Genomic DNA, 19,012 nt, shown 5'->3' with positions numbered 1-19,012 from the left:
CATAACTCACACTTATTACCACACTGTTAAAAAAAAAATAAATAAAATAAAATAAAAAAAAAAGCATTTTGTATGCATACACTCACTGGCCACTTTATTAGGTACCCCTTATTAGTACCAGGTTGGACCGCCTTTTTGCCTTCAGAACTGCCTTAATCCTTCGTGGCATAGATTCAACAAGGTACTGGAAATATTCCTCAAGAGATTTTGATCCATATGGACATGAATGTGTCACGCAGTAGCTGCAGATTTCTCAGCTGCACATCCATGACGTGAATCTCCCATTTCACCACATTCCAAATGTGCTCTATTGGATTAAGCTCTGGGGACTGTGGAGGCGATTTGAGCACAGTGAACTCAATGTCATGTTCAAGAAACCAGTCTGAGATGATTTATGCTATATGACATGGCAAGTTATCCTGCTGGAAATAGCCATCAGAAGATGTGCACCATTAAACCACCACCACCAACCTGAAGCGTTGATGCACGGGATGGATCCAAGCTTTCCTGTTGTTGATGCCAAATTCTGACCCTACCATTCAAATGTCGCAGCAGAAATGGAGACTCATCACACCAGATTGTTTTTCCAATCTTCTATTGTCCAATTTTGGTCAGACTGTGTGAACTGTAGCCCCAGTTTCCTGTTCTTAGCTGAAAAGAGTGGCACCCGGTGTGTCTTTTGCTGCTGTAGCCCATCCAACTCAGGGTTCTGTTGTGTGTTCAGAGATGCTTTTCAGCATCCTTGGTTTAACAAGTGGTTATTTGAGTTACTGTTGCCTTTCTATCAGCTCGAACCAGTCTGGCCATTCTCCTCTGACCTTTGGCATTAACACGGCATTTGCACCCGGAACATTTCTTGGACCATTCTTGGTAAACCCTTGAGATAGTTGTGTGTGAAAATCCCAGTAGATCAGCAGTTTCTGAAATACTCAGACCAGCTCGTCTGGCACCAACAACCATGCCACGTTCAAAGTCACTTAAATCCCCTTTCTTCCCCGTTCTGATGCTTGGTTTATACTGCAGCAGATCGTCTCGACCATGTCTACATGCATAAATGTGTTGAGTTGCTGCCATGTGATTGGCTGATTAGAAATTTGCGTGAACAAGCAGTTAAACAGGTGTACCTAATAAAGTGGCTGGTGAGTGTATATCATATACAGTAATATAACATTTGTAGATGGGAGTTTTTGGACTTTTCTTTGATAAAACTCCTATCGTTCTCAAAAAAAAAAATCTAAATAAATTGAGACAGGTTGAAAATGACCAGTTTCTCTGAATTTATTATGTATGAGTTTGAGCAAAATGTTCATTTTTGTTTTATTCTATAATAGATCTGATAACAACTTCAAATAAAATATATTATGAAAAATATTATTTAGAGCATTTCTATCTAAATAATTCAAGTTTTCATGTTTTTGCGACTTAAAATCAGGGTTATTCCACTAAATATACGGATTTCTGAAGTCTTCTGAAGTAAAAAAAATATATATATATTTTGGTTAAAAACATGTAACTTGTTTGCTATTCCATGCAAAAATGCTCTAATTTGACATTTTATTTCCAGATTTGAAAAACCATAAGCTTTTTACAAAATAAAGCAAAAATGATGTTTTACTTAAAGGTGTAGTTCACCCAAAAAAGAAAACACACTCACTGTTTACACACCCTTTACTTGTTCCAAACCTGTTTGAGATTCTGTGTTGAATACCTTTCTTTCTTCTGTTGAAACACACAAAAGAAGATATTGCTGAAAACCTGTAAACATTGACTTCCATAGTAGTAAACACAAATACCATGGAAGCCAATGGTTACCAGTTTCCAACTTTCTTCAAAATATCTTCTTTTGTGTTCAAATGAAGAAGGAAACTCATAAAGATTTAAAACAAGTAAAGAGCGAGTAAATGATGACAGAATTAACATTTGTGGGTGAACTATCCCTTTAAACACAGGGTAACTATAAGCTGTAAATATAAAAGGCTGTATAAACTAATATGGTAATTATCACAAATACTACTTTGGCACCTCCTCAGTACAATTTTTTCAAAGGTAAGCTATTGGGTGTTTAAAGAAAACCTGACCTTCCTGTAGATCATGTGACACATTGCAATGCGAATTTTCATTCCAGCTCTTTGAACGTGGTAGAAATAGAGATGATGGAGCAAAGCCAAGCCCAGGGTGGAGAGACAGACGCCTGTTGCATATCCATAAGCTTCAGATAAAGCTGCCATGTCATCGTGCCGATAGTTCTCAAAATACTTAATGAGTTTGCCCAAAAACACAGGCTGGATCACTTTTATTGACTCCTGTAATGGGTAAGAAGCAACACTAGATGAGGAAACAATGGCATTATTCATATTTCTTAAGACATTCAGTCTCTAGTCTTCATTATTACTTGGGGTGGTGGACTTGAATAGACTTATGAATAGACTTAATGGTGACACCAAAATAGAACAAGTCATATTTCTGAAGCTGAATTATTATATTACTCCTCTTGTACTTTCTATTCACATATTAAAAGAAAAGGTCATTTTAAAGAAAAGGTCCTGCAAAGAAATGTGATCAGGCTGGGTAAAAAGTAACTAGACAATATTTAATGGCTATGCAACTTAGTAATGATGAAAACCGTCTCTAGGCTGCAATTATGCATAATGGTTCAAGTGACCCAATTTCGATTTTTGCTTCCCATGTGGCACAGATCGGATATGGGCTATGTATGTGTAAGCAGGAATAATATCACATGGACTTCAGTGCACTCAAATCAGATTGAGGATTGTTCATATATGAAAATTTATCCGACATGAATCGTTGCGTCTGCAGGTAGCATTCTATAAGCAGGTAGATCGGATTATCAACTGTCAAGGAGTGTCACGCATCAATAAAAACTGTAGCGAATGATGTCAACTCTGACGCTTTCATTTCAGAACAGAATTCAGTAGACTCCCAAACTTTAAATCACATTTACTAGCACAAAAATAGCTTTTATTTTGTTGTGAAGCACAAGTATTTAACAGACCCTCTAGATTTTCACACACACACACACACTCATACACAAACACACACAAACACGCTAAATATAAAAAAAAATTTATAAAAGATGGGATGTTCGGATCCGATCGGAAACGGGCCCGATCACGCAGGTTCAGACTTGATCAGAATATATATATATATATATATATATATATATATATATATATATATATATATATATATATATATATATATATATATATATATATATATATATATATATATACACACACACACACACACATACATATATATATATACATATATACATACACACACACACACACACACACACACACACACACACACACACACACACACACACACACACACACACAYACATATATATATATATATATATATACACACACACACACACACACACACACACACACACACACACACACACACACACACACACACACACACACACACACACACACACACACACACACACACACACACACACACACACACACACAAATACATATATATTTAATATAATTAATAAATAGAATTTAATATAATTGTAAGCTGCTTGCTTTTCTGTATATTCCACTGCTCCGTTTGTGAGATGTTCAACTAACATGCTCCCACTTTCTTTTGCAGTCTGATGCATGTCAAAGGCAGGCGAGTTGTTATTTTTCGAGACAATCAAAATACATCATGTGCCCTGCGAACGCAAACGTCATATAAAACAATTAATTGCAAACTAAAATGGATAAAATTTGATTTTATGGTTTAAAATTAGATTTTTTATGAAATTATTAACATTATTTTGCATTTGGATTAAGAAATTTGCAGGATCGCAAAAAAAAAAAAAAATGTGACTGTGTTGAATTCAGTGATCGCAAAATTGCCAAAAAAACGAGGGGGTCTGATTTAAGCATGTTAACGAGACAGAGAGTGTGCAACATCCGCTACATAAACAACATCATAAATCATCCCATGGACATTGCATTAAGATAAAACCTACTGGTTTAAAAAGCCTGGATTAAAGGAAGAAGGTCAAATGAGAACTTTTCTGTCGTATATTAAAGCTATTTGTCAATAATATAAAAAAAATTGGACTCAGTGAACAGATTAAAAACAGGATCGGAGAAAAGAGCACTTTAATGATCAGCTGTCAGTCAGCGCCCGCTCTTTTTTTCCAGGTCATATCATCTGTGCCGTGTGAATGCAGACATCAGACACGAGTCCCTTTTAAAGATGACGTAAGCAGGTGGTCAAAAAATTCAGATACAGTCACAAAATCGAAATTGACCAACAAGATCTGCAGTGTAAATGCAGCCTAATAGAAGATAGTGAATATGATTTCAGTCTTGATCGGCCACGAAGAGCAAATAAGGACTTTAATGCCAATTTCTAATGCCTAATTTTGCCCACCCGGCAACTCAAATCTCATGTATTTCTGTGAAATGCAGCCAAATATTTATTTTCGTGGCAGTCTCTTTATAAGTTACATAGATGGATAAAAAGATTTGAGTGAATGAGTGAATCCTTTATGCAATTTTCCTAATTTCTATACACTTGCAGTTGTGGATATCTCAGAAAGATTCATTTAAATCATCTACAAATGCTGATAAAACTGTTTGAACAACACTTCAGCTGATTCCCATAAAGACAATGAATCATCAACAGATTTTATAAGATGTTCTGTATCATCGATCAGCCACATATATATGGGTTAAAAATTAAACTAAAATGTTGCATCAATACATGAGATGTCCAATAACCACAAAAAAACTTCTTGGTCTTCCCTTTCTGTACCATTTACCAAGACATACAGATAGGTGTTAGTTCCAGTTCAGAACGTACCTCAATAAGAGTAAACACTCCCAGAACTGCATAAGATTTCCAGTAGCACCTGATAATGGCTTTCGTGAGTTTTGGGGTCTTGAGTTCTTTGGCTGCTTTCTCCTTCTCTTGGTCCCAGTAGCTGTAAATGTGGAGAGATAGAAAAAGTCAACGAGTAAGGCTACTAAATTAAAATGCTGACAAGCACATACTGTATGAACAAAGAGAAAAAGGATGTCATAAAACATTGCAAATCAGTGTATTACCCATGTTATGTCATCATAAAACACCATGATGACCTCAGCATTCAGACGAGAGGTTGTTAGACTTTCACATCATTCATTATTTTGACAGACAGGGTCTAAACTATTCCACTGTAATCTGTTGTCATTGCCCATCATTTTTAGACACAGCAGGGGGGTCAAACTTAGTTCCTGAAGGGTCACTTCCCTGCATGGTTTAGTTCCTACCCTGCTTCAACATTCCTAACTGTAGGTTTCAAACAAGCCTAAAGGACTCAATCAGTTTGATCAGGTGTGTTTAATTAGGGTAGGAACTAAACCATAGGTTTCAAACTTGATTCCCGGAGGGCTGCAGCTCTGCACAGTTTTAATCCAACCCTTATCAAAGCTTATCACAGCTGATTAAACTAATTAAGGTGTTCAAGACTACTAGAGATTATTAAGCAGGTGTGTTGGAGGTAATTTAAGCTAAATTATGCGGAGCAGCGGCCCTCCAGGAACTGAGTTTGACAACTGTGATAGATAGGACATTCTACTACAAACATTAATTTTCACTTATAAAAAATTTGACAAGGCTTGACCTTGTCGTCCTAACAAAATCATGCAAAAACAAGCATAAAATCATGCAATTCTATGATAGAACGCATCCCTGATCACTGTCAGCTTCTCTGAGTCAAAGCCTTAAAGGTGTATTGCACGCATTTTATGCTTCGTTTAATGCAAATGTGACAGGACTGACCGAAAGTTGGGGACAATGGGCTCTATACACAGCTAGAGTTTTAAAGCCAACGATAAATTTCTGGAGAAAGTTTAATGTGAGTATTTGCAATTACACAAACTTGTTTTTACAGCATGGATGTTGTAATTAAAATACATTCAGTTCAATAGACTAGAGCATTCATTTAGTTGTTCAAGCATAAAATGAAATGAAAGAGCGTTGTAACCACTAGCACCGTCGGTAGCAACAAGCTAGTGCAGAAATTCCATTGAAAATACTGGGGTGAAATAAACTGTCCTATTTTAAAGACACGACAGGGGGTAAAATGAATTTAACGCAGTGACTCTTGTGCGACCTGAGACCCACTTTATATCATATATCAAACAGGCAGTGAACATGGCTGATTTTTAAAGGGATCACAACTTAAACTTGCTAATTCTGAAGTTTTTTTACTAAATAACAGCATGACAAAACTATTAAAGCTGTAAGTTCAATTGGGCTGAGGACGAGGACAATGACAGAGTTTGTACATTTGTAAAGTGTTTTTATGAATGACATTTTTCTTTACAGAACAACTCACCGAAATCAACCATCAAGCCATTGATTAGACATTTTTGGGATGAAATACTTTTTATTCTTTGTATTTTTTTTATTTCAGGGACAGATAATGTACTTTTGACATGTATAATATACATAAAACATGAAGTTAAAATCTTGTTTTATAAAAAAAAAAAAACTAAAAAAAAACCTCTGTATTTACTCAACAAGCACATTATATGAATTATGCAACAATTAAAAATACAACTATATTATGATAATATAAATACACCATTACTGACATGGTTATATAATATTAAAATACAGTTTACTTAAATACGAATTAATAGGAGTATCGGAGTCTCTGATCCACTACAAATGGCATGCTTTCACCCTTTTACAGGTTCAAAAACCAGCAAATTACCATCTAAAAGGGAAGCTTATACTGTATAAACGCATACGAAATATGGACAGCTGCCAAATTAACTGTCCTTACCCACTCATCACTAAATAGTGTGTCTTTCTTAGGTCCTGTCAGTAGTTTTTAAAATGCCAAACTGTTATTAAATCTGTCAATTTGTGTCTTTGTTTGGTAAATAAATCTTTATTATTTATTACACAGCTTAAACGGACTGCACTCCTGGATCACAAGGGCCAGCTGGTGAACAGGTACACTGTAAAAACACTGCTGGGTTCCACATAATTCCTCTATAGTGCCTCAACACAAATTGATTTAGTTAACTTCATACATTCATTCATTAATTCTCCTTCAGCTTAACCCCTTTATTCATCAGGTCGCCACAGCGAAATGAAGCACCAACTATTCCAGCTTGTGTTTTACGCAGCGGATGCCCTTCCGGCTGCAAACCAGTACTGTGAAACATCCATACACACTCATCCACACACATACGCTATGGCCAATTTTATTTATTCAATTCAGTTGTACCGCATATCTTTGGACTGTTGGGAAATCTGGAGCACCAAAAGGAAACACAAGGAAAACTTGCAAACTCTGAGTCTGTTAACTTAATTGTTTTTACAAATGTAAGTGGATTGAACATACAATTGTTAAGTTGTTCCCCAAAGAACTCAAGAATTGTGTTGATTCAGCTCATTTTAAATAAATAGTTTGAAGAAGCAGCAAAAATCTTTTATTTGAGTGTAACACAATTAGGTAAGTCTACAGACTATATAAAACGCATCATAAGTAGCATTCAAAGCACAAAAGAAATGCATAAAAAAAGCCAAAAGATTCTGGATCTACCTTTACATTCACCATTTATACGCCACTACACGCATTTCATTGGAAAAACCCTGGAGTGTTGTTAAGGGTTATTACAAGACTCTTGAACTTTTATGACCCAAAATGAAATTATCTTGCAAATAAAGGTCAGTGAGGTTAATTTATATGGTTCTTCACTAGATAAAGGGGTAAACATTATCAGCTACTATGTACTAACATTTAAATAACTAGACTCAAAACTCTCTTTTGCATTTTAACGTTAGTAAAAACCTGCATGCTATTCAACTGTAACTGCTACCTGTTAAAAACATACTGCTGCCTCAAACCAAACCAGTAAACCGGTTTCAAACCTTCACCGTATCCCACCCAAGAACAAACAAAAGTATTTTGCAACAGAACATAGGAATAAGAACATTATCTCTAGAGCTTATTAGAGATATTAGGAAAAAACCTACATTGCGGTATTTTGAATTTCTGCGAATTATATTGCAATACTTCACAACATAACTTGAATAGTTCTATTTGGAAAGAGTTAATAATTTTAGATTGATTCGGGTGATTCTGTAGGGGAGTGAATATGCATCAAATTTAATAAACAAACAACAAATGAAGGAGTCTAGCAGTATTAAAGATTCAAAAATGTACAATAAAGCTGCACAGCCTTCATTGTATAAATGATTAAAAATGATTAATCTTTGTTAAAGCTACAAATGTAATAATTCTTTGCGGTCAAATGCTTCAAAATTGCTTAGAATGTTTCACACAGTCACAGGTCTTAAAAACACAAACAACTAATAAAATTTCACATAATGCCATCTTTCTCAGACGCAGAAAAACTACTGAAGTACATGCTTTTATGACCTCTAGGCTAGATTACCGTAACTAGATTTTAATGATTTTAAACCAAAAAGATGAAATTAGATGACAAAAGCTCAAAACTAATCCACTTTTAAACACAAATAAGGCTAACAGGTGCTAACGTTGTCTTAATTCATGCTTTGTGAGAATCTCAAAAAAGTACTCGATGGTTTAAAAGCATGCAGTTGATAAGCTTTTACCTTATAAAAGTTTCACTTTAAACTGAAATTACTCCCAAAAAATTGTGTTCGTAACTGTTGTACCTGTTCAACTATATAATCACGTTCTGCAGCCATAATTGTACCCATTATTAATTTGTATATTAAGTTTATAGTAGTTAAAGGCACTTAAAATAAAGTGGGAGCACATTTTTAGCCAAACCAGGTAAAATATTCAAGCGCTCTTTCAATTTGGCTGCTGTTTCCCCAACAGTGACTTCCGGCAGTAAATTCTACATCTGCAAACAACAGTTTACTTGAAGGCAGAACATCAGTGTTTACGTCTCGGCCCCATTGAGCTGCTGCTGGCAATAAAAGCTTCAGAAATGAGTGTCATGGCCCCGAGCTCTGAGCTAAATGAACCAGCACTGATTCATTTAAAAGTGCATGATTAGAGGCTGGAGAAACAGTGTGTGTGGAGGTGCTTTTTAATGAATGACAGGATTGTGTTCGCTGTCATTAATTTCCACGCTTTCATGGCTGGAGATAAAAACTTTTACGGCTGATTATCAGCGGGTTTTCTCCACTGTGCTGCAAATAATTTATCTGCTTATCTGTTCTTATGTAATAAAACCTCAAGGTGAAGAAAAAAAAGAACATCAATATGAATGGCTAATCATACTTGGTGATTTAGTTTACAATATGTAAAATCGTGACTGAGAGAACAAATGACAACTATGAAATTTGGATTGTACAATGTCTGTATTTTATTCTGTGAAGAGATCATTTCTCAATAAAACTATTAGTGGAAATCAATTATGACAAAGCTTTAAACTTGAAGTACTGATAAGGAATTTACTGGACTGTAAAAAGGGGCCGCAAAGTAGACAGGCCATGTGTTTGATTAGTAGGGAATAAACAAACAGATACAAATATTTACCTTAAACACATATTAACTTGGATAGAGATAAGATTATTTATCTACAAATGTTTAAATGCAATTTCATGAGTTGAGGGGATCACTCTGTACCCGAAACGCAATAAATAGTAATAACTTTATAATAACTGCAAAAGCTATTACGAAGCTTTCATAAATGCTGATTTAAAAGTAATGCTAAATAACAATTCTGAAATAGTATTTGAATTTTATGCAAAACACAAAATGTTACATTCCTCAGAAGCCAAAAGCAAAACATTTGCAAACCAACAGTAAAAAGAAAGATATAATAAAATTGTAATTAAATGCAGGTTTACAAAGACTGATGACCTACTTCCATGTAATAAAATACAATACCATTAAGTATAAAATTTTACATATCAAAAAATAATTGTCAGGGATTTTTAGATTTAAAAAAAATAATCTTAGGGCACATTAAAAGGCTATTCAATTACCATAGTTTAGCCCTAAAATATTGTATTATTTGTATTACTAATATTAGTTTTAATTACTGTTATTAACTGCATAAATTTAACTGTATTCTAACTTTTTACAAAGCAATTTAAAAGATTCAATAATTTTATTTAAAAAAATACACTGTTTACTCACACAAAGTGGATTTATTTGAGATGGTAAATGGATGGATGGATGGATAGATAGATAGACGGACGGACGGACGGAGAGACAGACAGATAGACAGATAGATAGATGGATGGACATAAGAATAGATAGACGAACGGATGTATGGACGGATAGATGGATAGATGGACGGATAGATAGACAGACGGACGGACGGACGGACGGACGGACGGACGGATAGACAGACGGACGGACGGACGGACGGACGGACAGACAGACAGATAGATAGACAGATAGATAGATAGATAGACAGATAGACAGATAGATAGATGTTTATTATAATTACATTAATATATCATTAATACATGCATAAACAAATGTACTGTACTTAACTATTCTTTAAAGTAGTTTTACTTCAGTTTACTACTTCTCAAAATGAGTAGCCTGTAGGCTCGTTTTTAGTGTAGTTCAAAATGAAAGTGAGCAGGAAAAGCAGAGGGAGCATTAAGTTAACCTCACACACCCTCCATCCTGCTCTCTGTAGCCTCTGCCAAGAGCTCTGCTCCGTATATATAACAGTATAACCATTTAAATCACGTGCCCTTGTGGCCTGGTTCCACAAAGTACCAGCATACAAAAAAACGTTTTAAATATTGAAATAACATCATGAAATTGTGTAGTTTGTGAAGATTTGTTTCACTGCATCTCTAAAGGGAACATTATACTTTTTCTTTCTTTTTAAAAAATATTATTATTATTTGGGTAAAAAGACATTTGCAATACCTTTCCTGGTTTAGGAAACATCCCAATGCCACCCTCTCTCCTGAGGTTTAGATCTAGATAAATATGTAAATATGGGCTGTGTGACTATCTCAATAACAAAACCAAAACAAAAATGAGGAAGCCGTTTGAAAAGCGTCTCATCTTTCTATATGAAGTATTGAACAGAAAACATTTTGCACGTTTTACGCGCTTATCCCGGAATTCCAGGAGACAGAACAATACGAGAGATGGGTCTGAAAAACGGGAGACTCCCGGGTAAAATGGGAGTGTTGGCAGGTATGGTCGACACCGACGACAGTTCATCAAACTGGGCTCAGCTGAGTCAGAAGCACCGCTGAAATCCTCCATTATCCAGGTTAAGTTTCTGCAGGAGTTTAGGAGCTCACAGAGACGGATGCACCTCAGAAAGGATCTAGTGGACTCAGACACGGCCCTAAACGTATCGATTAAAGCGGGGTTTGACGCGCAAATGAAGCGAGCAAACTTAAATGTTCACGTGGCTATTTAAGCGCAAATAGGAAGATTCCAAAGACTTGCATAAGTCTTTGTTATTAATTATATATTTATTAATTATATAGTATTTTTTTAAGTGTTTTGAAAATTAAGCTTTAATGGTGCTACTGTATATACAAATACATTTATTATTGTTATTTCTTCAGTGGTTGTTATCTGGGAATAACATACCTTGGAATATCATGACGGACCAATCAGAATTAAGTATTTCAGAAAAATGTAATAACGTTAGTTAACTCACTGTGCATTAATAAGGACTAACAATGAATGGCTGAAATATCTTTAACTAATGTTAACAAGGAGTAATAAATACTCTAGTAAATATGTACATAGTTTGTTATATGAAAAATTCTCTAATGGTTAGGACTCCAAAAACCTGTATGAGCTTGTGTTATTTGTTTTATCTCTGTATTTTAAAAGCTTAAAGTATTTTGAAAATTAAGCTTTAATGTCGATATATGCAAATAAATTTATTATTTTTATTATTATTATTATTATTAATTCAGTTGTTCTCTGGGAGGAACATACCTTATAAATGTTGTAATTGACTAATCAGAATCAAGTATTTCAGAAAAACGTATTAACTTTGGTTAACTCACTGAGTTAATATAAACCAAGTAACATTATCAAAGAATAATAAATACTTTAGTAAATATGTACAGTTTGTTCGCATTACTAATCTCAATGGAAGCTTAGTGACCCTTTCACCGTGCATGCATAATAAATGTGTGAATGATTTAAGAGATTTTCACAAGAGCTCAACATTGCATAATGCACAGCTTGCACAAACCAGTGGAGACCATCACGAGCTCGACACCTAATGGGAACTGCAGCGTTCTCACATTTCACGGGTGGACTCTCTGAGGGTTTATTTGAGAACAACCTGTTCTTGCGTCGCTTTATTCCCAGCGGTTCACTCACCTCTGCAGCTCCTCCCCGAGTTTCTTTGACCGATCCTCCGGAAGCACATTAAACATGTCATCCTCCTCAAGTCTCCTCTTAGATCCGATACTGAAAAGAGGATTCAGCCAGCTGATGATAAAGGGGAAGAGAATCAACATAAAGCTTTAAATGTGCATGCTGAATTATTGATGAGTGATGACAGTGGCCTAAAGCATTTAAACCACATGTTCAAGTGATAGTGAAAAAGCACAAACATGCATGCAGGTAAGTAGGGCTGCACAATACTAGAAAAATTACACATTGCAATATTTTAGCATTTTGCGATATATATTGCAATACGAATACATTTCACAAGATGAGTTGAATAAATGTTTGTAAAGAATCTGTGATTTGAGTTTGATTGGGTAGATCCGGTAGGGATGTGCATAAAATATAATTCAAGTGTATTTGTATAGCACCTGAGCACATTAAGTATAGTATAATAAGTGTAATATTTATTTTACTGAGCACAATATTTGTATAAGAAACAACCTACAAACAGATCAATTCAATAAAGAAAAATATGCTAATTGAATATACAGCATTTTATTATTGAGTCAAAATGTATTCAGGTATACAATAATTGAATAATCAAATGTAAAATAATAGGTTGTTTTCACATGACGTCAGCAGCTATGTTTCCATCCACCTATTTTTATGCGCATTTTGCATAAGTGCATAAAAAAACGGCTGATGGCAACGGCATGATGCGCATAAATTTTGAAAATGCGCATAAAAAACTTATGCGCATAACTGAGTAGGATAAACTTTTTACTCAATAGGTAAAGATGTGCATAAACTGAGATGAAAAACACTTTTATCGCACAAATTTCAGTATGCGCATTAAAAAAGGTCATGTGATTTTGTTATCAGAGATCATGTGATGATGAAAATGTGTGTGAATGGACAAACCAGCAGGCTGAGCACACTGTAAACCATCTAAACTGTTGTTTCGGTCATTCTAAAACACCTTACCGTTTCAGTATTAGTGTTATTATATTATTAATGACCTCCAGAATCAAGAGCATCTGTGCTCCGTGCCTGACACCTTCAAACGCCACTGCGCGCTCACAGCGTGTCAGGATTGCTTTCTGAGGCACAAGTCATTTATTAGATGAAGAAAAAGATTGACGCAGCTTCTCCTACTGCAGCAAATTCCATTTTTATTGTTAATATTTGGCGCTAGTTAATCAGGAACTGCCGATTTTGTTCGCTTTGACTCGTTGGATGGAAACGCTGCTTTATTCGCATGTCTTTTATGCAATAATCCAGTTTTTTTGGATGGAAACATAGCTAATAATGACACGCAAGACTCAGATGGAGGGCAGAAAGTGGTTCTTCTAAATAGAAATCGCTATAAGAACATCAAAATGTTTCTGTTTTATATTGTTTATAATTGTTTAAATTGGCCAAAATGATAAATACCAAATAGCTTTTATGGACTTTCCAAAGTGTTTGCTCATAAAAGGGGGAAAGTTCAAGAAACTGGCTTGAAAACGTAGGAAAAGGCGGCATGTAATAAACATTTATTTAATACATCCATGTGTACAAGCTTTTTATTTTGAACGCGATAATTAGTTTGACAGCACTAGGGTTGTAACAATATACCGGTATGACGGTCTACCACGATTTGAACGTGCACGATTATCATACCATGAACAATTGCATATCAACGGTTTTAACCCTTAAAGACCGAGACAGCCGCCCGCGGCTAAAAATAAGTATTGCTCTTAAATGTTTAATAACTTTTGATCCGCTGATCCGATTCATACAATTCAAAGATTGGCATAAAGAAGAGAATCTCAGCTTTCCAGTGCTGTATCACATAACGCGGACTTTCAGAGGCTCCGGAATCAGTGCGGTTACGTCATCAAAATTTGACAACGCTGATTTGACAAAGAAAGGCTCGTCACTGTGTCTCCGGACAAACCAGACATGATACATTGATGCATTGTCCCTCCTCCATACCCAGATTGGTTCAAACTCGCTATATCACAACCAATAAGCATAGGTTTCACTTTTGTTTGTGGACCAACACTGAGCTTTTTGAACAACACGGAATGAGAGATATACATTTATGCGCGGCTAAATAAAACGCAAAAAAAAAAAAGTTTTGCATGAAATAATTCTCATACTAAGTACTTTTGCATCCACAGCAGCACAGAAACATGACAAAACAGTGACACAGCAAAGACGAACTGCTGCTCTTGCTGTTTTCAAAAGACGCAAATGAAGGTGCAGCTGTTTGTCTGCATTGCAGACAACCATATCCAAATCCATATCCACAGACTACCATATCCATGCTGGCACATAAAACCTAAGGATGTTCCATATTAAATCTAGTTTCGTTATGTAACTATTTATAGTATAGTAAATATTTATATCTATTTTTTACTGAGGATTTGCACCATGTTTATTTGGACTTTGACACATTATTTCTTATTTTCTTATTTTTTTATTTGTTCATTGTAAGTGGTGTTGTTTATAGTAACTGAAAATATATTATTTGGAAAAAGTCAAATTTGCTTCACTGTTCTATTATTTTGTAACACTTTTTTTCTGTTTTGTTCATTCCCAGACCTTTTGGGCAGATACATTGTCAGTAAATAAATGCATTTTTTTCCCCCATAGAAAAACCTTTGTTCAGTCAGAAAACGTGTTCTTGTTGTTTTCAGGGTCTTTGCTATGAGAATTACTATTTAATACCGTATACCGCGAAACCGTCAAACCGTGGTATTGTTTTTTACGATTATCATACCGTAAAAAATTCATACCGTTACAACCCTAGACAGCACCAATAATTATATAAAACAGGCCTAGCTATGTGTATTATATGTTAATGTGATAGATAAAAATCCGATACAAACACCAGCACACTTATACAAAATCCAGGAGAATATAAATAACGTATACCCTCCAATAAAATATCAATCTTGTTTTACAATAATCCAAGTCTTTACTGGCGTTTGGGCACAATAAACACCGTAACATAAACATCGACAGAACAAACAAAAAAAAATGCAGCCCTTGCGACAAAATTAAATGATTATTATTGCGAAGGACTTTTCCCAGTTACAAAAATAAACGAATAATAATGTAGACGATGTGTCCAGGCTTTTGTATGCTTTCATCTGTTATTTCGAGATGTCTGGAAGATATCCACATGGTGAAAGACTATAGTAATTTATAATAAACATGTTTTTGCACCACATAGTGACGTGATTAATGTGTACAACATTTTGTTAATGAATGCTACAGAACACTCTAGCATAGTAAACTGATAAACTGAGATAAATGCTGTAACGTTAGTGTAAACTGTGGTGCATTGTGATGGTGTATAATTAAATAACGTAGAAAACTGAAACCTATAGAAAAATTAGTTTATTACTACAGTTGTGTCGTACGACAGCAACTATATAATTACTATGATAGTTTAAGTCAAGTAATTATCTAAAGTAAACTTCAAAACACTATAGTATTTACTATAGTATTTTTTATGTAACGTAATAGCTTATGAAGTACAAGCAAATATATTTGAGTAGAGTAGAAAACTCGGACCATGATATAAGGATCATGCCCAACATATGTGGCTATTTTCTATTCATATCATCTCCTTTAGAACATGGTATAAATCGCCATCCTTCCTCTATGTCTCCCATTTAGTTTTTTACGCGCATCACCAGAACCACGTGATTGAAAACAACCTATACTGTATAGTCCAGGGTTACTGCGGATTTCATGGACTCAAATTTAAGACTTTTTAAGACCCTTTTAAGATCATAAAGAATTAAATTTTAGACTTATACAGGGTTAAAAAAATTCTAATGGCCCAGTATTATCATGAGGATTCCTGTAATTGTTTTTAGTTTTTTCCTCTGATTAGAGAATTTAATTTGGGGAATTTGCTGTAAACATGTCTAACAGCTGTTATGAACTCACTTTGCAATTAAAAACTTAAAAATAAATAAAGGTTTTGAGATGTGTTGTTGGTTATTAGATGGATATTGGCCCAAATTGCGTAGCTTTACTTAGGGAAAAAATAAGACCTGTTAAAAACAGTTTAAGACTTACAACACAATATGTCAGTAAATTTAGGACTTTTTAAGGCCTTAATTTTAGGTTCTGAAATGGAGGTCATTTTAAGACCCTGCGGAAAACACAATAGTCTTTCTTTTATAAACAATTTCAAATTAATCGTTATTAATTTCTTAAAAGTTACAAATGATACTTTTTTTAGGCCTGAATGCTTTTAAAAGCCTCACAGTCACAAGCATCAAAGAACACTTGCGAAATAATAAATAATAATCAAGAGTCAACAACTGAGTGTTCCTAAAAGTCAAACAAAACCTAAAAACCACTGATATTGCAGCCAAATGAATGGATTTCAATGTCCATGTGGAACAAACTGTCCATGAAGATACTCTTTTTTTTTTCATATCTACGAATTTAAAGTAATGCACAAGTGCAAAAGCTTTTATAATTAAGGTATGCTGTGGATAGTTTTATTTTAAAATCCAGAAAAATATATTATTTGAACTAGGGCTGCACAATATATCATTTCAGCATCAATATCAATGTGATCATTCGCAATAGTCACATCGCTAGTATATGCAACGTTGAGTCTGGATTATAATTTCGCAAGTGTTTTTTTCAATCTAAAATGATAAATTTATCTCATCTAAGTGAAATTGTATTCATATCGCAGAATAAAAAAAATTGCAATGTTAGATTTTTACCAATATCATGCAGCCCCTAATTTGGACATCTTTCAGTCATTAATTCAAAGTGTTAAGCATAGATCTCAAACTCAATTCCTCGAGGGCTGCAGCTCTGCATAGTTTTGCTCCAACCGTAATCAAACACAGCTGATCCAACTAATCAAGGTGTTCAAGACTACTAGGCTGCGTCCGAAACCGCCTACTACTCAGTAGGTACTGCATTTGAATGGAAACGTACTACTCGGCCGTTAGAAAAGTACGTTCTATACAGTATGAATGTGAAAAGTATGAATGGAATTCGGACATACTACATCCGCCATTTTGTCATGGTCACGCGACCTACCTGCGTCATTTGCGTCGCTTCACTCCCATTCATGAATTCGCTCGCGGGGCATCATGGGATAGCGCAGCGTGCATGGGATGCGCACTTCAGAATCTCGCGGGAAGTAGTAAGTCATCCGGGTACTTCTCGCATACTGATTTTCGAATTCTATGAATTCGGACATACTACTCGGCTCACATACTGATTTTAGCGTACTATACATGTACATATGGAAGTATGCGGTTTCGGACGCAGCACTAGAGATTACGCAGGTGTGAGTTGGAGGTGGTTGGAGCAAAGCTGTGCAGAGCTGCGGCCCTCCAGGAATTGAGTTTGAGACTTATGGTTTAGAGCAGGGGTCACCAACTCTGGAGAGCTACCTTCCTGCAAAATTCAGCCAAAAGCACCTCAACCAATTAATAGGACCTGAAGCAGCACTTAATAATTACAGACAGGTGTGTTTGTTCAGGGTTGCAACTGAAATCTCCAGAAAGGTAGCTCTTCAGGAACAGGATTGCTGAGCCCTGGTTTAGAGTCGTGTTTTGTCCTGTCACTTGCAGGCAGTCACTGCATTTTCAAAGCTAATATCTTGTAATAAAGAGGTTTTTAGTGCAGTTGTATATTATTTTAATATTACAATTTCTACAGAATGTTGTGACAATCTGCTTTTTATTTACATGATTATAATTAAATTATGATATATTTTAAATTATGTTCACATAGAAAACGGTACGTTTGATGTGGAAAAAAATCATAATAAAACCCAAAACTTTCATTCATTCATTTTCTGTTCAGCTTAGTCCCTTTATTAATCAGGGATGGTCACAGAGGAATGAACCGCCAACTTATCCAGCATATGTCACAACCCAGCACTAGGAAATGTTTAAAAACTTAAAAAGTACAAAAGAAATGTTCTTTGCCTTCAAATGAACATACATAAGCAAGAAAAAGTAGCATTTTCACTGTTATATATATATATATATATATATATATATATATATATATATATATATATATATATATATATATATATATATATATAAATGTTGTAGAAGCTCTTGGGAAAGTTTAGGACCAACTTTCCCAGTTTAACAAAGCCATAGATTAGACACGACTGACAGAAAAAACACTTCACATCATCTAATTATGGTTGTCTTTAGTTTCAGAAGATGTACATTATTATAAACAAGAGCAAACATTCTTTCTTTCTTTGTTTTTACTTCAGTGGAAACACAAAATACTCTTCCCCCCTGCCTTAGGGGCATTATAAAACTTGACTTACCAGAAAAATATCTGCGAGAAGAGATTAGCCGAGGCTGAGGGGTTGCTTTTGGCATCTTTCTTTATCGGCTCCATATCGCTTGTCATCCTCCCCGCGGTTCAGCCGGACTCTGGTACCCCTCGCATAACCTGTAACCAGCGCAAGACATTTACCTTGTAAACTGTTGTATAACTTTCTAACACGCACATGTCGGTAACTACAGGCTGAGGTAAAACCGTTCATTTCCTACTGTGAGCGTGAGACCAAACCCCGCCCCATCCGAGCAGCGATTGGCTCATTGTCACTCCTGTCAAACCTGATTGGGCGCTAATAAGCAAGACGTACACACATTTATATATACACCTAAGGTCATGTTA

At 35.2% G+C, this 19,012-nt stretch overlaps 1 protein-coding gene across 2 annotated transcripts in view; it reads right to left on the bottom strand.

The window, feature by feature from the left end:
- abcc4 (ATP binding cassette subfamily C member 4 (PEL blood group)) overlaps positions 1 to 18,985 on the bottom strand; it is a 69,358-nt gene extending 50,373 nt beyond the window's left edge. The window contains exons 1-4 of one of the 2 annotated variants that reach the window (XR_012407207.1): positions 18,657 to 18,854; positions 12,314 to 12,424; positions 4,846 to 4,966; positions 2,079 to 2,303 (exon numbers count right to left, since the gene is read on the bottom strand). Coding sequence is in view for 1 of the 2 variants with exons in the window: in NM_001007038.2 (NP_001007039.2) it covers positions 2,079 to 2,303; positions 4,846 to 4,966; positions 12,314 to 12,424; positions 18,657 to 18,742 (543 nt within the window). In the remaining variant the exon portion in view is untranslated. Of the gene's footprint in view, positions 1 to 2,078; positions 2,304 to 4,845; positions 4,967 to 12,313; positions 12,425 to 18,656 lie in introns of both variants that reach the window. The other variant, NM_001007038.2, reaches the window with a different exon arrangement.
- Between the last annotated feature and the right edge of the window lie 27 nt (positions 18,986 to 19,012).

This window comes from Danio rerio, chromosome 6 (assembly GCF_049306965.1).
Source record: "Danio rerio strain Tuebingen ecotype United States chromosome 6, GRCz12tu, whole genome shotgun sequence".
Lineage (NCBI taxonomy): Eukaryota > Metazoa > Chordata > Actinopteri > Cypriniformes > Danionidae > Danio > Danio rerio.
Note: the sequence above shows the minus strand (reverse complement) of the source record. Positions and strands in the feature narration are given on the sequence as shown.